The following is a 25,836-nucleotide window of genomic DNA, read 5'->3' on the forward strand; positions in this document are numbered from 1 at the left end:
TGCAGAGAATGTAAGTCGAAGACGCACAGCCAATAACTCTGCTGTTTCTGAGTACTGTGCTCCACCCAAGCGCCTCAAGACAAATAGCAATGGGAAGGACCGAGGGGAGGACGAGGACAGCCGAGGTGATTTGGGGGAGATGCTGAAAGGTCTGGAGATGCCTGGCTCAGAACTGGGAGTGGCAGGTCCTCAGGACCACTGCATTGTGGGGTACAGGGGTATGAGGCTCATCTCAAACCTGCCCCCCTTTTCTCAACAGAGCGGATGGCTTCTGATGTCACCAACAACAAGGGCAATCTGGAAGGTACTGTTGCCTCCCATCCCTCCTTTTGGGGCCGCCCTAGGCCTGCCTTACCCTGGCTCTGCCCTTCTGTATGGGTTTAATTCAGAGGCCTGGGCATGGACCTCAGTCAGGACCATTCCTGCTCCTTCTATATCTGTTGCTACATTTTTTGAGACCACTGGTATGATTTGCTTCCATTTTTAACTGAATCTGATGAGGTCGCTTACCAGGGTGACTGGAGTTGGCGGGGAGGACAAGCTGTGGTACTTTGGTCAGTGTCTGGAAACAAGTCAATCGTACCCTGAACTCTCCATGCCATAAGGACAGCTAGCTCTTAGTTATAAGGAGCCGCTGGGTCCTCGAGCTAATTCTGGTCTCCCTTCTCATCTGGATACTGCAATGGGATTCAGAAATCTGCCATGAATAGACCTAGTGGAGTTTGAATATATGGTGGACCCTTCATTTGCAATCTTGGCCCAATGTATTTTAATTTTCAAATATTTATCAAATAGTTACTCATTGGATCAAAAAACAGACCCGGACCCAGGACACCCTGGGCACCTTGGACAAGCTGCAGTTTAGAACAGTACTGACAATTTAGAAATGTTCAACCCACGGTCATCCATGTACCGCAAGAGTAATCCACTATTTGTCCCTTCCCTGCAGTGTGACAGTATTGGTCATATAATGGTTTTATCCTCTTGAATAATTTTATATTGGGATTGCTAGGATCCTAATTGCATGCTGTGTTTGCCAGGCATAGTTGCAGGTGGCCTCTGTATCTATCACCGAGCCAATCAGAATCACTACTAGGGCCCCAACGTGTGGGACTGGATGTTTCTGAAAGATGGAGATGCCAGACGCAAAATACTGTTTGGCCTCTTGTCTTTCTGCTTGGCCAGCCCTTTGCCTCTCTTGTGTTGCTTCTTGTCAGTTTGAACTGGTCTTTCCCAGACTGTGAAGTAAAGATGGCACATCACTGGTTCTATAGCAACCACTCTGAACACGCCCAGTCTCTTCTGAGAGGCTGCTAACAGCAGTCAACACAGGACGTGGCACAGAGTTCTCAGTGCATGGATGGCGAGAGCAAATACTCAAAACTGTTAGGCCCAAGGTTTGGGCAGCTGATGTTAGGCCCTTGGTTTCCATAAACTCTGACCACTTTTCTTTCAGACCACTGTTTGTCCTGTGGTAGGAAGAATCCTGTATCCTTCCACCCCCTCTTTGAGGGCGGGCTCTGTCAGAGTTGCCGGGTAAGTCTTCTCTCCCTCCCATGCCACATCCATCCCCATCTGGTCCCAAGCAGAGTCCCTGCTCTAGGCGCTAGTGAACGACTTCCACAGGGCACACCCCCGCACCCTTCCTGTTTGAGGGACAGGTGCTACACAGAGAAGGCCCCCCCCACAAGACATTCAGGTCGCATGTACTGTCCTAAAGAGCATGCAAGGGACTTGCTAGGCAGGCGTGGCTGACGTCAGGTCTGTAGTCTCACACGCTTCTCTCTGGTGGCCAGGATCGCTTCCTGGAGCTCTTCTACATGTATGACGAGGACGGCTATCAGTCCTACTGCACCGTGTGCTGTGAGGGCCGTGAACTGCTTCTGTGCAGTAACACAAGCTGCTGCAGGTGAGTGACCCTCGATGCAGCTGGGACAAGAGGCCCTCAGGTGCCGGGGTGCACCCCACAGATCCAGCAGCCTGTAGTCACCTAAACACACAGAAGATGAGCACACAGTGGAATCTGGTGCTCACAAGCACGGGCTGGGTTGACACATAGTGCTGGGCCCAGGCCAGGCATGCCGTGAGGTCAGACCTGTGAGCTTTCTGTTGGAAGGTTCTAGACTTGGAGGGTATTGGATGATCCACAGCCAAGAAGTGGTTTCTTACCCTATAGTTGAAAAACACTTGGAGGAAGGAGGTTGACCATTAGGCAGGGATGGCCGTCTCCCAGGGAACTTGGTCTCCAGGATGATTGCCTGTGACTCCCATTCCCTCTGCATACTGGATTCAGGTGCTTCTGTGTGGAGTGTCTGGAGGTGCTGGTGGGCACAGGCACAGCTGAGGATGCCAAGCTGCAGGAGCCCTGGAGCTGCTATATGTGCCTCCCACAGCGCTGCCATGGGGTCCTCCGGCGCAGGAAGGACTGGAACATGCGCCTGCAAGACTTCTTCACTACTGATCCTGACCTGGAAGAATTTGTAAGCCATGGGCTCTGCACTGACTGACCCATTCAATTAAAGGCCCCAGGATCCTGGAATCCTGTGTATATGTAAAAGCAAGAGTTAAACCTCTAATCTGAGAACCTGGGAGGTAGGGGCAGGCCTACCTCTCAGTACTACATAGTGATCTACATAGTGACTTCCTGGGCAGTCATGGCTACATAGTGAGATAGAGTCTAAAAACAAAAACAAGCAAAAGTTTACAGCAACAGGCATAGTAAGAAAGATTGCAGTCCCAGCAGAGAGCTGAGTCATGAGATTTGTGTTGAGCTCAAGGGCAGGCAGCCTTGGTGAAATACTGAGGTTGAGTCCATCTGGGAATGTGCAGATGTGTGCCTCATCTACTGTACTGTTTCAACCGCATAGACCCAGTTCCCGGCGGGCTTGGGGCCCTTGCTAGTGGACACCTCTAGCAGACAGTTCTCCCTCCCATCCTTCTGAAGAGGGAACAAGAAGCCAGAGCTGCCTGGGGCAGCTGCTCCTACCCCGGAGGAGTTTATCTTCTGTCCTTAGAGGCCTTGGCAGTTACCATCCAAGCTCCCTATCTGTGTGTGTCTGTAGGAGGCAGCTGTGCCTAACTCGTTCTCATCAGTTCCCATCAAAGCTTCTGGGCTCTGGAGGATAGATGGACACTCTGAAGTATCACTCTCTTTTCTTATCTGGCAGGAGCCGCCCATGTTGTACCCAGCAATTCCTGCAGCCAGAAGGAGGCCCATTAGAGTCCTGTCTCTGTTTGATGGAATTGCGACAGGTGAGTTTGATGCTGTTGGGACAATGAACGGAGCATCTAGGCAGGTTGAAGGTGTCTCCTGGGTGGCCATGGAGAACGTTAGCAGCAGAGGGGTCCTGTGTGCCTGCTTTTGCTGCACTGCATAGCTTCTGCCTTCTCACACTGCTCTTGGCCTTATGTATGTGTTGACTGTAAGCCTGTGTTTGCCCCATTGACACATGTGGGAATCAGAGATGACTTCTGTTCTGTGTGGGTCACCCATGTATCAGGCTTGGTGGCAAGTTCCTGTTCCTGCCACTTTCCCTCCCTAGCTCCACAGGCCATTCCTAAAAGCACACACATCATGTCTTCCTTCTGTTCAAGCATCTGAGAGTTTGCTGGCCTGACATACAAATGTTGGGGTAGTCAGACAGTGCTCTCCAGTAGGCAGTGCTCCCCTCTCCAGCAGGCAGTGCTCTCCTCTCCATCAGTCAGTGCTCTCCTCTCCATCAGTCAGTACTCTCCAGTCCTGGCTCTTTTCTATCTCTCTCCAGCAGGCAGTGCTCCCCTCTCCAGCAGGCAGTGCTCTCCTCTCCAGCAGGCAGTGCTCCCCTCTCCATCAGGTAGTGCTCTCCAGTCCTGGCTCTTTTCTATCTTCTTTAATTTGTACACCTGCAGGAATCCGTCAACACGCACCAAACTCTCAGGTCTGCTGTGGCTCCTGGTGCCCTTCGACCCTCTTTCCAAGTTCATACTTCTCAGCTCTTGCTTTTTACCTTTTATTCTTACATGCTTCCCTCTACATGCATAAATACATTTGTGGCTAATTAAACAACTACTTTCCTCACTCCTGGTTCCTCACTCCTGATTCCTTTCCACTTTGTGAGATTTCCCATACTTGGAATGAGACACTCAATATGGCCTGAGGTCCCCTGTGGTTACCAAGATCCTCTGAGGTGACAGTGATGGAGTGAGGGTCTTCATTGTGCTGTAGGACACCGTGGCCTGATAGCTCCACCCTTGGCCTCTTGGCCTCACATTTCTCTTTGATCCTTCACAGGCTACTTGGTGCTCAAGGAGCTGGGTATTAAAGTGGAGAAGTACATTGCCTCCGAAGTCTGTGCAGAGTCCATCGCTGTGGGGACCATTAAGCACGAAGGCCAGATCCAATACGTGGATGACGTCAGGAACATTACAAAGGAACTTGTGAGGGCAGCCTTTATCCTGGGGTTTATCTCCTGCTTGCTCTTGTATTCTCTGCACCTCGGTGTCGTGGCCTGTTCTTTCCCTCGGGCCCAGAGCTGTAGGTAGAAGGGAACCGAAGACATTTCAGAAAAAGTAGCAAAATAGGAATCATCCAGGACTAGTTTCTTCTAGTGGAGTGTGTGAGCATTCAGGTTTGATGGATTATACCTGGAGTTGCTGACTAAGAAGATTCCTAGAATTGAGTTTTCTTAGCCACTTCACTAAGAATCTGAGCCTTATTTTACATTAAAGTAAATTTTCATTATTATTATTATTATTAGTAGTAGTAGTAGGTGTGTGTGCACATGTGTGCACACACATAGATGTGGCTGCCAGTACTAAGGCACATGTGTTGAGATGAAAAGACAACTTGAGCCAGCGGTGGTGGCACATGCCTGTAATCCCAGCACTCTGGGAGGCAGAGGCAGGTGGATTTCTAAGTTCAAGGCCAGCCTGGTCTACAGAGTGAGTTCCAGGACAGCCAGGGCTATACAGAGAAACCCTGTCTCGAAAAAACCCAAATCCAACTCCCCCCCAAAAAAGAAAAGACAACTTGTGGGTTCAGTCTGCCCCTTCCACATTTTCATAGACTTGAGGGGAGCACACTCAGGTAGCCAGGCTTGCATTGCCAGTACATGAACCCTCTAATCTACCTCATGTATCCCAGAATCAAGGTTTCCATTCCCTCCCTCCTTAGGCTCATCTCAGCCTTTCGTGTTTTTCCCTCAGATTGACGAGTGGGGCCCATTCGACCTGGTGATTGGCGGAAGCCCCTGCAATGATCTCTCCTGTGTGAATCCTGTCAGGAAAGGCCTGTTTGGTGAGCAGCCATTTGGTTTAATTCACAAAGATCTTACCACATCTGAGTGTGAGTCCAGGTATGGTGGCCACAGAAGAAGCTGTCTGCTTCTGTTCATTCTTTTGTAGCATCTCGGTCCTTATGCACTACCTGTGCCCTTTGCAAATCTTCAGCCCTCAGGAAGGTGTCAGTGAACAGTGCTCTGCTGCTCCCCATGTTCTCGCCTGGTCATTCCAGGGGCTAAAGGTGTTGGGAAGTGTTGGCTTTACTGATGGGCTATAGTGGGATTCTCTTGGTCTCAGGGAATGTGTACTTGTACTGAACCTTTTGATCAAATCCTGTTCTCTGATGTTCTTTTATGGATGTAGAGGGCACTGGCCGGCTCTTCTTTGAGTTTTACCGATTGCTAAATTACTCACTCCCTGAGGAGGAGGATGACCGCCCATTCTTTTGGATGTTTGAGAATGTGGTAGCCATGGAGGTCGGTGACAAGAGGGACATCTCACTATTCCTGGAGGTGAGTGACCTAAGTGTCAGGACTGCTTGGGCCAGGGAGTCCATGTTGGCATTGGAGGCTACTGAGTGCTGACAGGTGGGAATGAGTCTCTGGCATGTGGCTGGATCTGAGGATGAAGACTATATCACATTTTTGACTGCACTGGAGACATCTATCCCTAAGGTAACCCTGTCTGTGCAAGGCACTAATAATAAAACCAACCTCTACTTCTACTCTAGACAATTCCTTGCTTCCTCTTTCTTCTGAAAATGGTGACTTTAGGAATCACAGAGCAGTTAATTATCCACCACTTGATGTATATCAAACCCTGTAGTAGGTAGATTTTTGGATTTTTCTTTTTTTTAAAGATTTATTTATTTATTATATGTAAGTACACTGTGTCTTTAGACACCCCAGAAGAGGGTATCAGATCTCATTACAGATGGTTGTGTGCCACCATGTGGTTGTTGGGATTTGAGTTCAGGACCTTTGGAAGAGCAGTCAGTGCTCTTAACCGCTGAGCCATCTCTCCAGCCCTTCAGTTTCTTTTTAAATAAAATGTAATTATTTTTTATTTCGCATGTATTGGTGTTTTCCATGCATGCATATCTGTGTGAGGGAGTTACAGACAGTTTTGAGCTGCCATGTGGGTGCTGGGAATTGAACCTGGGTCCTCTGGAAGAGCAGCCAGTGCTCATTGATGCTGAACAATCTCTCCAGCCTCCAGATTTGTTTGTTTGTTTGTTTGTTTGTTTAAGACAAAGTCTTGTATTTAGCCTAGGCTTATCTTAATCTCTTGGTCTTTTTGTCTACACCTCTAAAGTGCCAGGATTGTAGGTGTGTGCAGACATACTTGGACTGTGCCTTAGGTTTCTTTAGAGCTTTACAACTTGGGCATCAGACGTGATAGAATTGGCTATTTTCCAACCATCACGTGTACTTGTGACTGGATGTCTTGAGCCATGCATTGCCCTTCCATATTGCATTGTCTCACCACATGCATTGTCTTTCCACAACTAGAGTTTGATTTAGCAGAGTTTGATGTAAAGTACCTCTTCCTTTGAGCACATTCTGTCATTGGCATGACTCAGAGTGGGTAAGTCTGATATGACTTGTTACATCGCATTCACAGGAGGAGATTAGCTATCTTAGTCATTGTTCTATTGCTGTGAAGGTACACATGTCTAAAGCAGCTATTATAAGAGAAAGCATTTAATTGGGGCTTGCTTACAATTTTAGAGGTTTAGTCCATTATCATCATGGTGAGAGCATGACAACATTCAGGCAGGCATGGTGCTGGAAAAGTAGCTGAGAGTTCTATGCCCACATCCACAGGCAAAGGAAGAGACAGAAAGAGCCTGGGCCTGGCATGGGATTTTTGAAACCTCAAAGCCCACCCCTACCCCCCAGTGACACACTTCTTCCAACAAGACCACACCTCTTAATCCTTCTAATCCCTTTAAACAGTTACACTCCCTGGTGACTCATATTCAAATATTTGAGTCTATGGGGGCCATGCCTATTCAAACTATGACATTCTATTCTTTGTCTTCTTTATGTTTGTACTCATATCATAATGCAAACTGCATTTTAGTCTAACTTCAAAATTTTCCATAGTTTTTTAATGGAACCTTCAACACTGTTTAAAAGTCAAAAGTTAATAAGACGCCAGGCAATCTCTTAACTGTAATCACCTGTAAAATCAAAATAAAAAAGCAGATTACATACTTCCATCATACAATGACACAAAATACATATTACGATTCCGGAAGAGAAGAAAGGGAGCACACTGAGAAAATATTAAAATGTAGCAAACTGAAAACCAACAGGGAGAACTACAAGTTCTTCATCTCCATGTTCCATGTGGAAGAGCGCCTCAGATTTCCATCTCTTTTCAGTTTTGTTGAGTACACATATTTGTCTCTCTCAGGCTGATGCCAGGCCTGGTCTACAGCTCTCTTCAGCAGATATCCTATGGCAGATATTGTGGGTTCTCCAACACAATCCAGGCTTCATCTTCACAGCTGTACATAATGGCCTCCCTGGGCCTCTCTGCAGGGAAACCCCTGACACACACCTGTCTTAAGTGGCTTCCCTAAACCATAAAGGAAGAGTCCATAACTCCTTTCTTGTATTGTAGGCTCTAAAGCCAGAACCATGTGACTGAAGCTGCCAAGTTCTGCTGCCTTGTAAAGCTGGAACTTCGGTCCCCCCTTTCAGTGACATTTACTATCAATAGTTTCCTTCACCACTTAAACTTTGCTTTGATCCCTTTCAACAAGTGGGAAATGAGGTTGCATTGGGGCCTTGCCCCAAGGTCACTGCTCCCTTTATTCCATTTAAGATTTATTTATTTTATCTATATGAGCACACTGTAGCTGTCTTCAGACACACCAAAGAGGGCATCAGATCCCATTACAGATGGTTGTGAGCCACCATGTAGTTACTGGGGTTTGAACTCTGGACCTTTGGAAGAGCAGTCGGTTCTCTTAACAGCTGAGCCATCTCTCCAGCCCCCTTTATTCCATTTAGAATTAGGCTTTTCTTTAAACTTTTTATCTCCTGTAGCACTGGATTTATCATTACACTTCCTGGTGCTTCTTTTGTCTTCAGACTGTACATATTCTTTTTTTTTTTAAAGATTTATTTATTGTTTATATGTTAAGTACACTGTAGCTGTCTTCAGACACATCAGAAGAGGGTGCCAGATCTCATCACGGATGGTTGTAAACCACCATATGGTTGCTGGGGTTTGAACTCAGGACCTTCAGAACTGCAGTCAGTGCTCTTAACCACCGAGCCATCCCTCCAGCCCTGTATATATTCTTTATCCAGCTTGTCATTGTAGATCTGCATAAGAATTATTACTGATAACTACACTACACAGTCATCTTGAAATCCCCTCTGTCAAAGACTTTCATCCAAAAACCCTTCAAAAAGGTTTTTTGCCTCTGGCATATTTTTAGGACAAGAACAGAAAGCAGCCACATTCTTTGTCAAAACAGCACAAGCATGGTCTCTGGACTAGTCATTCCTGTTCTCCCCTTCTGAAACTTCTTGAGCTAGGCCTCTATTGCCCTCAGCATTGCTGTCCATACTTCTTCTAGTGCGCCCCACTTTTAAACTGTAGCATTCAGGTACTTTTCCTCTCAAAGTTCAAAAGTGCACATCCTGCTAACAAGCAGCATGGTCCCGCCTGTCACAGTGATACCCAACTCCTGGTACCAACTTCTGTCTCAGTCACTGTTCTATTGCTATAAACGTACATCATCTCTGTTCCCCTGTGCAGCTAGGAAAGCCTTGTCACTTGACAGGTCAGACCTGACCTGAGTGACACCTGAGTCTTGAGGTGTCTCCAACTGCTCCCCTTTCTTCCTGCAGTGTAACCCAGTAATGATCGATGCTATCAAGGTTTCTGCTGCTCACAGGGCCCGGTACTTCTGGGGTAACCTTCCTGGAATGAACAGGTAAGAGCCCTGAGGGGGATAGGTAACAGACAGCAGTTATATCTAGGGCTTTCTTTGACATGCCAGCCTTCTAGAAAGTCCTGGCTTTGGGCTGCTCGGGATAACTGGAGCACTGGGCAGGACACCGCAGGCAGCTGCCCGGCTCCAGCTTCAGGGCAGGTGTTTCTCAAGGTCCCCACAGGGACTGTGAGGACTGTCAAGCCAGCCTCCTTGTTCTTTCCTGCTGTGCTATGGCCTCCATTGGCAAATGTTAAAAATCAAAGACCCTATTCCTTCTGACTCTGAAATGAGGTGGGCCCTGAACTGGCACCTGGTGACCAACCATGGGCACAGCTGAGTAGCGCAGTTACTGCCTCCCTCTAGTTTTCTCAGCCAGGAACACTTCCCACCCTTAAGGACATCCAGTTGATGTGCTCTTCTCTGGGAACAGCTACCTCTCGCACTCCCAGCTCTCCTTAGCTGTCTATAGCTCTCTGTGTAGGATTGAGGCCTCGTGAGCTTTTCTTCGTCAGACTGGCATGTTCACTGGTGTTGCCCTTGTTCACTTCATATCGGGACAGTCGGACCCAGTGTTTCGCTCTCAGCTTTAGATATGAAGCAAGTGGCTCTGCGTAGGCCTCCCTATCACTTCCTTTGAGATTTCAAGAACGGCTTGCTAGCTAAGATACGAAATGTGCCTGTAGCAGCCGTCCCAGATATGCAAGTGAGTTGAACTGTGAAACACTTTCAGAAGGTTGTAGTAGAAGCATACATTTTGGGAATTTGTCAAAGTGTGTGGGCAGAGGGCAGAGGTCAGAGGGTCCTGAAACAGGTCTTAGATATTGTACATTTTTTTAATTCAAATTTTTAGATTTTTTTAATTCAAAATGATATTGTTTTTGTCTCTTGGATAGTTAAGATTTATTCAGCCAACCGTCTGATTAAAACATACCATACTCTTGTTTGGGATCACGTGGTTTCTTCAACATTCAAGCTGTCCTTGCCAAGCACTGTATTGCTGCCAATTCAATGGGGGACACAATGATGTCAGTGGCTCTTGCAGAGCGGACATATTAGAGGGAGGGATAGAGAAAACAGGGAGTGATTGTATGTTCAAGGTTAGGGAGGTGGCATTGGAAATTAGGGAGGGGAAAGGAGAGGCCTCATCCAGCAGAACTGACGGAATGAAGTCATTCCAGGCAGAAGAGAGGGCTCTGGCATAAGCGGTGGCTGGGCATCCCTAGACCAGCTTGGATATCAGTGTTCTTAGGCTAAGAATGGCTTGGGGTTGGGTAATGGTGGCTCACGCCTTTAATCCCAGCACTTGGGAGGCAAAGGCAGGTGAAATTCTGAGTTCGAGGCCAGCCTGGTCTACAGAGTGAGTTCCAGGACAGACAGGGTGATACAGAGAAACCCTGTCTTGCAAAAAAAAAAAATGGCTTGGAAAGAGAGATGCAAGTATTTCTCACTGAATGGTGCAGACCTATGCCTGATGCCAGTTAGTTATAATGGGCATAGGGCATTCCAAGAGATTAATTGCTTAAATTAATTGAAGTTAATTTAAGATAGGCAATGTCTAGAAGAAGGAAATAGAGCAGATATGGGGGCAGTAGTGAGGTGGTGATTGCAGAAGGACCTGAGGTGGCCGATGCTGTGTCCCAGAAGGTGCCATCCAGTGAGAAAACAAATGAAGGTGGTGGTAGTGACCTTTGTAGTTTGTAGTGTGGAAGGATATTTGAGCATTTGTTTATGCATTTGGTGGCTTCCAGGCTAAGATGATGGGATACTGTAAGTGAGCTCTGCTGGGCGACAGAGTGGATGTATGAAGTGTCAGTCAGACTGAGGCCTGGATCATCCAGTTCGTGCAGATCTTTTTACACTATAGCCCTAGCTAGCCTGGGACTCCTTATGTAGGCCAAGCTGACCTTGAACTCAAAAAGATCCTCCTGCTTCTGTCCCCTTCCTGCTGGGATTGAATGTACTCAGCATGCTCGGTGTTTGAGGAGTCTTAATCTTTGAGTCTATATAACACTTAGTTTTTCATGTCACTTGTCTCCTGACCCTTTACCTCATTTAGGTCCATGGAAGACACAAAAGGGGACAGGGAGTCAGTGAGGTGGCTCAGTGGGTAAAGGAGCTTCCTGTACAAGCTTGATCCCCAGAACTCCTGTAAAAGTGGAAAGAGAGAACTGACTCTACAAAAGTGTCCTCTGCCGGGGGCTGGAGAGATGGCTCAGTGGTTAAGAGCACTGACTGCTCTTCCAAAGCAAATCCCAGCAACCACATGGTGGCTCACAACCATCTGTAATGAGATCTGATGCCTTCTTCTGGGGTGTCTGAAGTCAGCTATGGTGTACTTACATAATAAATAAATAATTTAAAAAAATTGTCCTCTGTCCCCCAAACATGTACTGTGGGATGTACATCCATACAGATTAAATATACATATGCACATTAGTGGCAAATACATTTTAAAAGAAGAATTAGGGCTGGCATTGGAGAATGTATGTCCACACACTAAGCATACATTTACACATTAGCAGTAAATACATTTTAAAAGAAGAATTAGGCTGGCATTGGACAGCTGGAAGTTGTGGTCAAGGGAGATGCTGTGGCTCCTCAGGCCTCTGTGACATTCTTTCTTTCTTTGGTGTGACTTTGAAGTTCCCAACTGGGGCTCTTATGATGTTGATAGCACTGTGTGCAAATGCTGTGAGAACCTCTCCTTCTAGATCTTACCCTGTTAGCTTGTCTGTCTCTGCATTTGCAAAACAGGTTGCCAGGAGAGAAAAATGAAAGTTTGAACGTCCTTTCTTTTCGAGGATGGCACCAAATTAAAAGCCTCCTGAGTTTCGTTTCCAAAGTGTGGGAACTTATAAGAAGGTGACTCACCAACATCTAGGTCAGTGGTTCTCAACCTTCCTTATGCTGCAATCCTCCAGCCATAAAATTATTTTATTTCTACTTCATAACTGTATTTTTGCTACTGTTATGAATCATAATGTAAATATCTGCTCCCCTTCCCCCGTGAAAATGTCATTCGACTCCTAAAGAGGTTGAGACCCAAAGATTGAGAATCACTGATTTAGACCAAGCTCCTTTATCATACTTTTTGGGTAGTGTTCCTGTCCCTGTGTGGGAGCCCAGTCTTGCCTAGTTCTAAAACCTACCTCTGTGCACTGGGTTGTACTTTCCAGTGACTAGTGGACCCTTGGCCTTACACCACACAGACTTGTGTGTTTTTATCCTGTGATAGAGCATGGGTCACTGCCAGAGTACACTAGCACAAAGCAGATTCTCCCCTCTTCTGACTGGTGAGGTCCCTCCCTTGGACCTCCCGGGCAGATGCTGGAGAGTAACGGCTTTTGGCTGTCCCCAGGCCCGTGATAGCTTCAAAGAATGATAAACTCGAGCTGCAGGACTGCCTGGAGTTCAGTAGGACAGCAAAGGTAAGATGTGGAGTGGTCCACGACCCTGGGACCTTGGCTCTGTCCACGGGTGCCTGCTTGTTCCCTCACGGACTCTGGTGCTGGGCCTCCTTCCCTCCAGACCTGTTCTGTCTCTCCTTCCTGTGCAGAGTAGGTGATGTTTTTGACAAGTGAGAACTAGATGCCTCTGGACTCTGCAGTGGTTAATGTTGGATGCACAGGGCTGTACTGTAGATGCTCTTTGGAGTAACGAACAGTGGAGGATGCTGCGGCAAATGGCTATGTGCTGTGAAGTCACAGACAAGAAGGAAAGCCTTCAAGTTCCTGCTCTTCCATGTCAGCATAAAGCAAAGGCCTACTGCTTAAGCTCCGGTTGGCCGTTCTGCGTCTGGGTGGTTTCTGCTCCTTCAGAATCCTCCCATCAGAAACTGGTGTCTCGGCTCCATGTGATCATTCACGGTCCCTTGGCTAAAATTTACGTGTGTCTCCTCCTCCCTGTTCATAAACTTGGCATGTGTGGGACACATAAAGAATCCTTCCAGTCTGTCTCTCTGTCCTCTCCCTGTGTCCTCTCCAAACCCATGCCTTCTGTCCTCTGCCCCTCTGGATGCCTCTGAGCCTGAGCCCACTCGGAAGCCTTCTGTGCTCACCCTGCGATGTTGTCTTGTTCTCCAGTTAAAGAAAGTGCAGACCATAACCACCAAGTCGAACTCCATCAGACAGGGGAAAAAGCAGCTTTTCCCTGTAGTCATGAATGGCAAGGATGATGATCTATGGTGCACTGAGCTCGAAAGGTGAGCGCATTAGTTACTTTTCTATTGGTGTGATAAGACACGAGGACCAAGGACATTACTAAAACAAAGAGTTTATTTGTGCTTATGGCTCCAGAGAGATAAGAGTCCATCGAGCAGGGCAGTGGAAGCATGGTGGCAGGCAGGGATGGTGGCTGGAGTGGCAAGCCGAGACCCTCCATCTTGAGCTGCAAGTATGAACGCAGGGGTGGGGAAGAGAGAGAGAGAGAGAGAGAGAGAGAGAGAGAGAGAGAGAGAGAGAGAGAGAGAGAGAACTAGCGATGGTGGAGTCTTTAAACTCACAAAGCTCTTCCCTGCTACAGCAAGGCTACATCTTCTAAACCTACCCAAACACCATCACCAACTGGGGACTGGATTCCAATGTCTGAGCCTATGGGGTGTTCAACATTCTAATCCCTGCAGTGGGCAAGGCTGTACTTTAAGAGGGAGTCCATGGGGACAGAGACAGGAAGGGAACATGTAGTCAGAGCCAGCAGTGCACACAGCAGAGGCTCAGCTCAGTTCCTCAAGGCCCCATTATGGGGTCTGCATAATAATGCATTTTTCACGATTAGCTTTTATTTCCCCATAGAAATGGTGACGAGAAATCTCAGGCATGAGGTCATTAGATGGTGTTGCCTCTCTGCTCTCTGCACTGCCCTGACATTTTTCTGTCCCAACCTTCTGTGTCCTTAGGAGAATGGGAAACCCCACAGTTCTTATGGCCACACTCCCCACGGGGCAGCTGACACCTCTTTGGTCACAGTCCATCTTTAACCTCTTATACTTATTGGGCTAAGTTGTCTATTGTCATGTGAAGGCCATCTCTTAGATTTCAAGTTTTTTATTGTTGTTGTTGTTGTTTTTTGTTTTTTAAATGTTGTAGCCACATTCTAAAGACTTTTATATTGATTAATTTCATTATAAATTTCAGTCCTGGTTTGATATCTTCTTTAACAAAAAGTTTTAATAGAATTTGGGGGGGGGAGGGGCATGGCGGGGGGCAGGGGGAGGGGGGGGACAGAGTCTCACTCCATAGCTAGCTTACCCTGTAGCCAGCCTGGAACATATTATGTAGCCTAGCTTGGCTCGCTTCTGTTTCCCAATATACTCTTCAGTGGCACACTATAGGCATGAACTATACACCGCTTAGACAGTTAAGTTCTGGGCTGGTGATGGGGATCAGCAGGTAAAAGCACTTGTCACATGAGCTACACAACCTTAACTGGACCCAGAAAAGTTGCCCTCTGATGTCCGCACACCTTGTGGTACATTTTTACCCAAACACATACACACATGCATATACACTGACTAACTAAATTCAAGTAGCTGAAAAACAGTAATTTCTGATTCATAGAAGAGCTGTAGACGACGTTGCTCAGTCTCTCCGTGAAGGGGAATCTTCTGGATTTGAAAAAGCCTAGCATGAAGTGTGATTTATGGGATTGTGATACTATGTGACCACAGACATGTGATTCTGAGACTTGGTGCACAATGATGACACAATGTCACTGTCAAAGCAAGAGAGAGCCATCCTGGGGCCAGCTACTGGCCCATCGGTGCTGTTTCTAGAACCTGGTTATAAGCATGTCTTTTTTTCAAATGTTATTATATGTGCATTGCTGCTTCCCCTCTATATATGTCTATGCTTGGACAAATGTCATAGGCAGACTCTGGAGGCTAAATTGCACTCAGTTGAACTAGTGTTGAAAATCTGGTGTGGTGTGGTATGTGTGTGGTGTATGTGTGTGTGTGTGTGTGTGTGTGAGAGAGAGAGAGAGAGAGAGAGAGAGAGAGAGAGAGAGAAAGAGAGAGAGAGAGAGAGAGATTGCTTCTTCTTAAAGAAACTGCAGGGCTGAGGTGATGGTTTCTCAGGCAAGTGTGTGGATTGAGTCTGATCCAAGGATGGTAGGTAGAGCAGGGATCAGGAGGAGCCCTGGGTTGGTGGTCAGTCAGTCTAGCCTAATCTGCAAATTCCAAGAGGTCCTATCTCAAAAAAAAAAAAAAAAGAAAGAAAGAAAAGAAAAAAGAAAAAAGTGAATGCATGGCCCTGAGAAATAACTCCTAAGGCCTGAGGCTACCTCTAGCCAAATGTACACAGACATGTACACACACACACACACATACACACACACATTTCCACTCCAAGAAATTGCTAAACTTCTCTCATTGTGTTTTGATGTCAAATACAAGTCTTCTGGTGGACTGGCAATCATTCATGGGTTAATTCACACCAGGCCTTTAAGAATGGTCCCTGGACAGCAGCACATAAGGATCAGGGCCTCAGTGCCTGTGCCGGAGACACAAGCAGCACCAGCGTCCTGTGACTCAACGACCAGCTGTGTTCTCAGGAACGGGAGGGATTGGTAATCTAGAAGGGTCCTTTGAGCCTGATAGTCCGGACAGAAGGAATGGGGAAGGGTAATTGTGGGCGGAGCCAGTGGCAACCTGATAGCTTTCCCAGGCCTGGACTTGCAGGAACTCAGCTGCTCTTGGTGCTCTGGGGACATAGGTGGACCCTTCTAACCTTGTGTCTTTTCACTCTCTACTCTCCCAGAATCTTCGGCTTTCCTGCCCACTACACAGACGTGTCCAACATGGGCCGCAGCGCCCGCCAGAAGCTGCTGGGAAAGTCCTGGAGTGTACCGGTCATCAAACACCTCTTTGCCCCCTTGAAGGACTACTTTGCATGTGAATAGTTTTACTCAGGACTGGAGAGCTCTGGGGTCTTGGGGCTAATGCCAGAAATTAGGAGTCCTAGTGATCCTTGAAGCACCCACCTCTGCCCTTCCTTGGCTCGCCTCAGTGGGGTCTTACTATATAGTCAGCTCACTCCTGCTCAGCGGTAGCCGAGCCTCCCGACCCTACGGGGCACTTCCTGTGTACAGCTCAGACTAGCATCTTAGATCCACCCTACATGCTTCTCATGTTTTTCTCGGTTAAGACTTTAAAAACCAAGCCAGGTGGTGGTGGTGACGCCTTTAATCCCAGTATTTGGGAGGCAGAGGCAAGCCTCTGTGAGTTTGAGGCCAGCCTGGTCTAAAGAGCAAGTTCCAGGACAGCCAGGGCTATGCAGAGAAACCCTGTGTTGAAAACCAAAACAATCCAACTAACTACCAACCCAGAAGACAAAACAAAACAAAACATAACACAATAAGAGAGCCATGGGGAAAACCGAACTTTGTTTCCACAGTCTTTGCTGCATTTTAGTCAGCTGCATAGTTTACTGTTTTGTTTAATTAAAGTCAATATTTCTCAGCAATAAGCTCATCTGCACTTTGCTTTTCTGTGGAAGTGTGCTGTTGGGGATCCACCCATCAAGCACAAGGGTGCCTGTGGTCCCCAGGGGCCTGCGGAGCTTGGGATCTATTTGCAGTGCCTTTAGAACTCCACCATCAGCACCTCCAAGGGGCTTCTGACAGCCCTGCTGCCAGCTCCATCTGCAGCCTCTGCGTCATCTGCTGCCACTCCCAGGACGACAGTGGGCTAGAAAGGCCTACCTAAACCTTAGTAGTCTAGCTTATTTCCTGTTGCTCTTGTCTGCTGCGCTGGTGGCACAACTTTAATCCCAGTGTTGAGGAGGCGGCAGAGGCAGGCCTGGTTGGGTCTACATTCTAAATTCCAGGCCAGCCAAGGCTATGCAGTGAGGCCCTGTCTAAAACAAAACAACCCCTCCCTTCAAAGGAAACAAAAACAACAAAACAAAGTTCCACATTCTGATCAAAAGCAACTTTAAAAGGGCTTAATTGTTGTATATTTTCAGGTCACGCACCAGTACTGAGGTACAGGGCAGGAACCGAAGCAAAGCCATGGAGAAATGCTGCCTATTGGTTTACTCATTGGTTAACTCAGCTAGCTTTTCTATACAGCCCAGGCCCACTGGCCTAGGGATAGTGCCTCCCACAGTGGGCTGGGTCCTCTCAGACCAATCATCAAGCAAGATAATCTTTCACAGATGTTGCCACAGATCAATGTGATCTGGGTACTCATTCAATGGTGGCTCAAGGTTGTGTCTAGTTGAAAATACAAACTAACAAGGACATTTGGAGAAGGCTTGATTGTGACACCCATTCTAGATGTCTAAGGAAGCTGATTAAGAGATTATGCACACAGAAGGTGCTTCCTGAGTTCTACATCTCCTCACAACTTCCATGGGATTCTGCTGAACCTTGCTGCTCAATTGTCCAGCTGACATGGTACAGGGCAGCTAACTTTAGTGACCAGGCTGTCTGGGAATGGCTCTTATGATTCTAACAGGCCTTTTAAGTTTTTAATTTCATTCATTCATTCATCATTACCATCATCATCATCACCATCACCGTCATCATCATCATCTCATTATCATTGCTGTGTGTGTGTGTTTGGAAGAGCATGTGTATGGAGGTCACAGGACAGCTTTGTGGACTAGGTTCTCCTTTCACCTTTACATAGGCTCTGGGTATCACATTCAAGTCATAAGGCTTGAGTGGCAGGTATCCACTGAGCCGTCTCACAGGCACTAGATTGCTTTACAGTGAGCTGAATGCCCACACTAACACCATATTTATTGGCCATTTAAAAATGTACTGTTCCTTCACATTTAAAACTGCAACTGGCCAGGCAGTGGTGGTGCACACCTGTAGTCCCAGCACTCTGGGAGGCAGAGGCAGGTGGATTTCTGAGTTTGAAGCCAGCCTGGTCTACAGAGTGAGTTCCAGGACAGCCAGGGCTATACAGAGAAACCCTGTCTTGAAAAACCCGAAAATCAAAAAAAAAAAAAACAAAAAAACAAAACCCAAAAAAACAAAACAAAACAAAACAAAACAAAACAAACCCAAAAAGAAAACAAAACCAAAAACCTGCAACTGCCTCTGGTAGCTCCTTCTTAGTTTAACCGGAGCCAGCTAGTATCCTAGGTGTCTTCGTTAGGGTTTTACTGCTGTGAACAGATACCATGACCAAGGCAACTCTTATAAGGACAACATTTAATTGGGGCTGGCTTACAGGTTCAGAGTCCACTATCATCCAGGAAGGAGCATGGCAGCATCCAGGCAGCCATGGTACAGGAGGAACTGAGAGTTCTGCATCTTCATCTGAAGACCGCTAGGAGAAGACTGGCTTCAAGGCAGCTAGGGTGAGGGTCTTAAAGCCCACACGCACAGTGACACACCTGCTACAACAAAGCCACACCTCCTAGTAGTGCCACTTTCTGGGCCGAGCATTTATAAACCATCACATTCAACTCCCTGGCCCCCATAGGTTTGTTCAAACATATAAATCTATGGGGGCTGTACCTAAACACAGCATAATAAAAAATTAAATTTAGTCCAACTTCCAAAGTCCCCATAGTCTATAGCAGTCTCAACAATGTTAAAAGTCCAAAGTTCAAAGTCTCTTCTGAGAGTCATCTAACCACTTAACTGTAATCACCCAAACAACAGGCAAACAGCTGGCCAAACTCCAAACTCTGCATCTCCATGTCTGATGTCAAAGCAGTCTTCAGATATCCAACTCCTTTTTTATTTTTGTTGACAGCAACAAACTTCTTTCTCCTGGGCTGGTTCCACTCCCTGTTAGCAGCTTTCCTCAGCAGAAAGCCCATGGCTCTTGGCATCTCGAACATCTTGGAGTTTCCAAGGCAACACCAATGTTACAGCTTCTTGTTTCAGTGACTGGGATCCACACATGATCCTCTGGGCTCCTCCAAAGGGCTGGCGCCACTTCTTCAGCTCTGCCCTCTGTAGCACTCTAAACACAGTTTGACCCACTCCACTGAGCTGCTGTGGTGGTGATCACGCCTTGGTCCTGGCATCTCCAACACGCTGGGGTCTTCCCCTACAACTAGGCTTCACCTCTCATAGGCTTTCTTCATAGTTCCAAGCTTCAAACCCTTTGCATGACCCCTTCAGTCCTGGGCCAGCAACTGTAACTGAGGCTGCACCTTCTCCAGTGGCCTTCTATGGCCTCTCACAGTGTCAAGCCTCAGGTGCTCTTCATAACCCCTTCATGAGACTTAACTAGAGAACAAAATCTCTGCTGAGCTTTTCTGAGACTTCTTTGTCAATGTGATTAACATAAATCTCTTTACCTTAGCCTCAGGTAGACTCTTCAGACAAGGGCAAAAAGCAGCCGCATTCTTCACCAAAATACCACAAAATTAGTCTCTATGCCACATACTGAAATTCTTTTCCTCTGAAACTTCTTGGGTCAGGTCTGCACAGTTCACATCACTCTCAACAACAGAATCTTCCATATTCCTACTAGGTTGGCTCATTAAGCTCCATTTAAAGCATTCCACTGCTTTCCAAATCCAAAGTTCCTGAATCCACAATCTTCTAAACAAAAGCATGGTCACGCCTATCACAGCAATACCTTCGTCCCTGGTGCCAATTTCTATCTTAATTAGAGTTTTACTGTTGTGAACAGACACCATGACCAAGGCAACTCTTATAAGGACAACATTTAATTGGGGCTGGCTTACAGGGTCAGAGGTTCAGTCCATTATCATCCAGGCAGAGGCATGGCAGCATCCAGGCAGGCATGGTGCAGGAGGAGCTGAGAGTTCTGCATCTTCATCTGAAGGCTTCTAGGAGAAGACTGGCTTCCAGGCAGCTAGGATGAGGGTCTTAAGTCTATGCCCACACCTACTCCAATAAGGCCACACCTCCTAATAGTGCCACTCCCTGGGACAAGCATATACAAACCATCACATGAGATGTCATACATCCAGAGCCCATCATGACATGCTCCTGCCTTTAATTAAGAAGAAGGGGCCAGGGAGAATGTAGCTCACTTACTAGCATATAGAAGATAAGTAGTATATTGAGGTGCATGTGACCCCCTATCAAACTCACACTGATCCTCTGTGCCTCGTGGGGTGGCATGGCTTGTCATACTACCATCATAGGTCAGGGTCTCACAGGGTCTGACTCAGAGGGAACTACTAGCAGACAGGGTGGAGAAGAAACTTTGCAAGTGGAAGGATGGGAAACTACAGAGGTTATTAGAAAGCCTGCCCTGGCTAGAGCATCCCTGGGGAGATTTGCCATGGTGACACAACAGGCAATTAGCAAGAGATGGGGCTTGTATCCACTACTCCCTGAGGACTCCAGACCCGAGGGATGGCTGCCACACAACCGAGCCATCTTGTGTGCGGCACTGTACCAAATGCCAGGACAGGATGAAGCAGAATAAACAGCTCCCTCCTCAGAACCTCAAGAAAAGAGACCGACAGGCCCTCCAGGTGAGGGGCTCTGGGGTGTCTCGGCTTGCTTGTGGGGCAGATGGAGGAGGACTTGGGGGGCTGTTGTAATCTGTCACTTTTCTCAGGGTGGGCTAGGCTTGAATTTGAGTGACCAAGGCTGTGTCATAATTCATATTATAGGAGAATATGAATATGAAGATACTGGGACAAAAGTTGAAGTTGGTATTTTTTGTTGTGCTCTTGTGGGTTTGTGACTGGGGTCTGATGCATTGCTGTGTTGCGTGGAGCGGATGTCTTAATTTTCTGGAGTTTTTAACTTCACAATTGAAAGGTAGGAATGGTACACTCTGTGTACCTTTGAGGTTAGTGACATTTGTGGGAGAGATCTGGAGAAAATTCTTTGGTGCTTGATGGGCAGCAAGGCTTACCCTTGTGATAGTCGACATTAAGAAAATGAAAGCCAGCTGGGCGGTGATGGCACACATCTTTAATCCCAGCACTTGGGAAGCAGGGGCAGGCAGATTTCTGAGTTTGAGGCCAGCCTGGTCTACAGAGTGAGTTCCAGGACAGCCAAGGCTACACAGAGAAACCCTGTCTAAAAAAAGAAGAAGAAGAAAAAGAAGAAGGAGAAGAAGAAGAAGAAGAAGAAGAAGAAGAAGAAGAAGAAGAAGAAGAAGAAGAAGAAGAAGAAGAAGAAGAAAGAAGAAGAAGAAGAAGAAAAGAGAAGAAAAGAGAAGAGAAGAGAAGAGAAGAGAAGAAAAGAGAAGAAAAGAAAAGAAAAGAAAAGAAAAGAAAAGAAAGCTGTCCATCGTCTTGGTGTTAATGGCAATGAGGATGGTGGTAATGAGGGCAGCAAGCAATGACTATGAGTCATGGCGTCCTTAGAAAGGACGGGACATTATTGCCCAGATGTGCAGCAGCTGCCTAATGATGCCAGTACTGGCAACAGCCGGCACTGTGGTCTCGGTGTCCCTTCTTAGGGAAGAAGTGAGGCTTTGGATGCAAGGCAAGGATCTTGTCTGGGTTTCAGACCTGGTCAATCCCATGGCTTTGTGATGGTGGTGGGGTGTGCGGCAGGCACGTGACGTGACTCCCCCATTCGTCTTACATCCTTCTTGTTTTCTAGCTAAGTGGTTAAGGGGTCTGCACTGGGGTGTTCTTGGGTCTGCATTCCTCTCTGGAACCAGATGATCTGGGTTCCTGTACTGCCGGCCCATACCTCCGTGTGATCAAGGTATTCTGGTGTCTTCTTAGGGTCTCTCCATTGGGCTACAGATTCTCAGCCTTGCAGAGCTGGTATGTGGCTCAGATGATTGTCTGGGAAGCATGGCTGAGAGCTGTTATTTCCTGCAGCTGAACCCTCCTAGCAACTGCTGGGAGGCCTGACTACTGCAATTACAGGGGCGAGAGCTGGGAGAGGCCCCTTCATGGGGTCACACAGCTGTTGGGCTTAGGGGTAGCAAGTAGAAGTCTCATCCCCAAAACCAAGTCTATCTTTGCTCCTTGATTTTGCCTATGACTTGTCTTGCTTGGTTTGGTGGAACTTAAGATTCAGAGAAGCTGCCGGGCGGTGGTGGCACACACCTTTAATCCCAGCACTTGGGAGGCAGAGGCAGGCGGATTTCTGAGTTTGAGGCTAGCCTGATCTACAGAGTGAGTTCCAGGACAGCCAGGGCTACACAGAGAAAGCCTGTCTCAAAAAAAAAAATCACTTCTTGCTACCTTTCCTAGTTTCCACGTTTCATCCATTTCCACTTCTCTCCTTTCTCGTTTCCTATCTTGCTCCCTCCTTTTCTTCTTTTCCTGTCAACATTTATTGAGTTTTAAAAACTCTTTAAAAACTTTAAAAATTAAATTTATTATTATTAATTGTTTTTTGAGACAGGGTCTCACTGTGTACTCCTGTCTGTCCTAGAACTCACTCTGCAGACCAGGGTGGCCTTGAATTCAGAGATCTGCCTCCTTCCGCCTTACTAGTGCTGGGATTAAAGGTATATGCCATCACCAGCAAGCCAGCTCTATTTTTTATGTATTTGTGTGTGTGTGTGTGTGTGTGTGTGTGTGTGGTGACAGCTACAGCCTATGTGTGGATGCCATTCTATGAGAATTGACTCTATGTGGGAGTCAATTCTCTCCTTATACGGTGTGGGTCCTGGGGATGGAATTCAGGTCATCAGGTTTGATGGCAAGTGATTTTTTTTTGCCCATTGTGTTGACTCACTGGCCCCCAAACTTGGAGTTTTAAAGTAATTTTAGAGTTACAGTAAAGTTGTAGGGAAATTATACAAAGTCACTAAATGCCCACTGTTCAAACTCCCACAGAAAAGCATTCTGTAGAAATGCTCTGCTCTGCCATCAATTGATAGATCAATACCCACTGCTGTGTAAGTGTGCATGTGTGTGCATATGTGCCTGTCAACATCAGTGTCTTCCTCAATCACACACCACCTGGAGCTGGAGCTCACAGATTTATGTAGAATAGTTGGTTAGCAAGTTCCAGAGTTACTCTGTCTCTTCCCCAGTGCTGGGATTATAGGTACTTCTTGCCATGGCCAGCTTTTATGTGCAAGCTGGGGCTTTGAACACAAGTCCTCATGCTTGCACATCAAGCCCTTTACTACATGACACCAAGTTCCCGTTCCTATTTTTTGATTGAGTGTGGGTTTTGAAATCTCTCTATGTAATACATCATGACAGCCTGTAATCTTGGCACATGGGAGGCAGAGGCAGGATTATTTCTGCAAGATGGAAGCCAGCATGGTCTACAGAGTGAATTCCTGCCTGGGCTACATAGTGGACTCTGTCTGCAGCAGCAGCAGCAGCAGCAGCAGCAGCAGCAGCAGCAACAGGGACAAAAATGCTGTGGTGTATGTTCATGTGGGTGTATATGTGCGTGCACATGTACCAGGACCGAGTAGCATGCATCCCAGATTGGCCAGTTGTGATCCTCCTGCCTTCGGCTGCAACGTACTGGGCTTAGAGGCTGGGGCCACCATACCCAGGTTCCAAACCCTTTCTCTGACAGATGGAATTCTCTTTCCCACGTATTTTCTGACTGACACGTAATGAGATGAAGATAAGCTCTCTGTGTTAGTCACGTCTCTTGTCACAGGCCTCTCTGCAGAGCTGCAAGGGTGTGGCAGTGCATTTATATCTCGACTGCAGAGGAAACAGAGACAGGGTAATGCCAGCACTTAGGCTATCTTCTTCGTCCCTTAAGGTTCAGTCCAGGACCCCAGGACTCAGCATGTGTCTTCCTTCCTCAGTTAAACCTCTTGTAAAATGTCCTATCCACACAGTCATGACTAGACTCTAAAGATGATCAAATTGTCACTACAGATTAATGGCGGACTAATCAGGCCGCAAGCTTCTCTCTTTTCTCTATATGAGCTGTCATGGCGTCTAGGTGAGTTTTATTTTACAAGCTCTGACTCAGGCACCTCCTGAGATTCCCTGTGCTTCTAGAACTGAGTCGATATTTCACTCCTGTACTAGAAACATCCCCACCTCACCCCAGGTAGGAGGATATTGTTTCGTAGCCCAGGTTGGCCTTGAACTCATAGTCCTCCAACCTCAGCTCCCAAATGCTAGGATTCCAGGTGTGTACCATCACATCCCCTCAAAGGACTGCTGACCTTTCCCATTGATCTCATCCCCACATTAATGACCTCACATCCTAAGTAAATGTCTGTAGAGAATGAAATGATGAAGTTGTACAACTTGGTAATTGACATGAAGGGAAAGGCCTCAGACCTTATTAACATTTATTTATTTAAAAATTTATTTATTTATTGTATATGAGTACTCTGTAGCTGTACTGATGGTTGTGAGCCATCCTGTGGTTGCTGGGAATTTGAATTCAGGACCCCTGCTCACTCTGGCCAGCCCTGCTTGCTTCAGCCTAGAGATTTATTTATTGTTATATCTAAGTACACCATAGCTGTCTTCAGACACCCCAGAAGAGGGCATCAGATTTCATTACAGATGGTTTTGAGCCACCATGTGGTTGCTGAGATTTGAACTCAGGACCTTCGGAAGAGCAGTGAGTGCTCCTTAACTGCTGAGCTATCTCTCCAGCCCCCTTATTAACATTTATTGAGCAATTACTATGTGCTAGGTGAAAGAACTTTACATGGGGCTAGGGTCAAGCACTTGCTACCCATGCATGAGGAACAGTGTTTGACTCCTCAGCACCCACAGGGCTGGTGGGCAAGCAGCCCATCTGTAACCTCAGCACTTGGGAAGCAGAGCTGAGGGGCTCCTCAGGGTAAGCTGACTGGCTAGACTAGAAAATTGGTGAGTTCTGAGCTCAAGTGTGAGACCCTGTTTCAGTCTGCACAGTAAAGAGGAAGATACTTGATATCAACCCTGGGCCTCCGTACCTGGAGATGCACTTGCATGCACACTGGAACACAGACAAACAAACAGGCGTGTGCACACATAAACACCTGCATAAAAAATTAAATGCACAAAAGAAGAAAAACTTTATACAGATCCATTTTTTCCCAGGGGTGCTTGAGAGGGAACCCAGGGCCGTGTGCATGTTAGACAACTACTCTGCTGTTATGATCCTAGTCAGTTTATATCTCATTTAATTTCAAGTCCGAGCAGAGGCAGGGCTTGAACTCAGATCTACTAGCTTTGCTACTTAGGATTTGTCTTTAACATAAAATGGCATCATCAATGTTGCCGCAAAGGATTTACAAATATTTTGGATAGATTATTGTTATTGATGCTTCATTATAATGTTAATTTTTTAAAAGAGAGGCTCACATAATCTAGGCTGTACATGGAGTTCCTATCCTCCTGACCCACTAAATTCTGAGATCACAGCGTGCTCTGCCGTTTCCTCTTGCTTGTATTTCTCTCTATAAACCCTTTTATAAGGGTAGCAGCTCACCTTTTGGGACCAGTGCCAACTCTGGGACATCTTTCCATGCTGCAAAGTGAAGTCGAGTCTCTTGTAATATGCTTGGAATTCTACTTACCATGGAAACTGGCAGTGTGCAGGCTGAGAATGCAGTTGACAGAGTCCTGGCCTGGCCCTAGCCCTAGGTTTGATCCCCAGATTACATAGAATGGGCATGGTAATACACAACTGTAGTCCCAGCAAGCTCCTCTTCTGTCGATCCTCCTCTCCTCCCTCTCTCTTCTCCCAAAACTTTTCAACTCCACTTTCCCTCCTCTTGCCCAATCTTCCCTCCTCTTGCTCTAACCTTTATTTGAAAAGTTAAGGTG

The 25,836-nt window shown here is 46.8% G+C and overlaps 1 protein-coding gene across 1 annotated transcript in view; it reads left to right on the forward strand.

Annotated features, from left to right (window-relative positions):
- LOC127684965 (DNA (cytosine-5)-methyltransferase 3C-like) overlaps positions 1-16,664 on the forward strand; it is a 32,894-nt gene extending 16,230 nt beyond the window's left edge. The window contains exons 7-19 of the mRNA XM_052181717.1: positions 6-125; positions 260-304; positions 1,457-1,536; positions 1,797-1,909; positions 2,294-2,480; positions 3,168-3,252; positions 4,271-4,416; positions 5,185-5,275; positions 5,623-5,771; positions 9,132-9,217; positions 12,576-12,645; positions 13,300-13,418; positions 15,973-16,664. Of these exons, the coding sequence (XP_052037677.1) occupies positions 6-125; positions 260-304; positions 1,457-1,536; positions 1,797-1,909; positions 2,294-2,480; positions 3,168-3,252; positions 4,271-4,416; positions 5,185-5,275; positions 5,623-5,771; positions 9,132-9,217; positions 12,576-12,645; positions 13,300-13,418; positions 15,973-16,114 (1,433 nt within the window). The 3' untranslated portion in view covers positions 16,115-16,664. The remainder of the gene's footprint in view (positions 1-5; positions 126-259; positions 305-1,456; positions 1,537-1,796; positions 1,910-2,293; positions 2,481-3,167; positions 3,253-4,270; positions 4,417-5,184; positions 5,276-5,622; positions 5,772-9,131; positions 9,218-12,575; positions 12,646-13,299; positions 13,419-15,972) is intronic.
- The last annotated feature ends 9,172 nt before the right edge of the window (positions 16,665-25,836 follow it).

This window comes from Apodemus sylvaticus, chromosome 5 (assembly GCF_947179515.1).
Source record: "Apodemus sylvaticus chromosome 5, mApoSyl1.1, whole genome shotgun sequence".
Lineage (NCBI taxonomy): Eukaryota > Metazoa > Chordata > Mammalia > Rodentia > Muridae > Apodemus > Apodemus sylvaticus.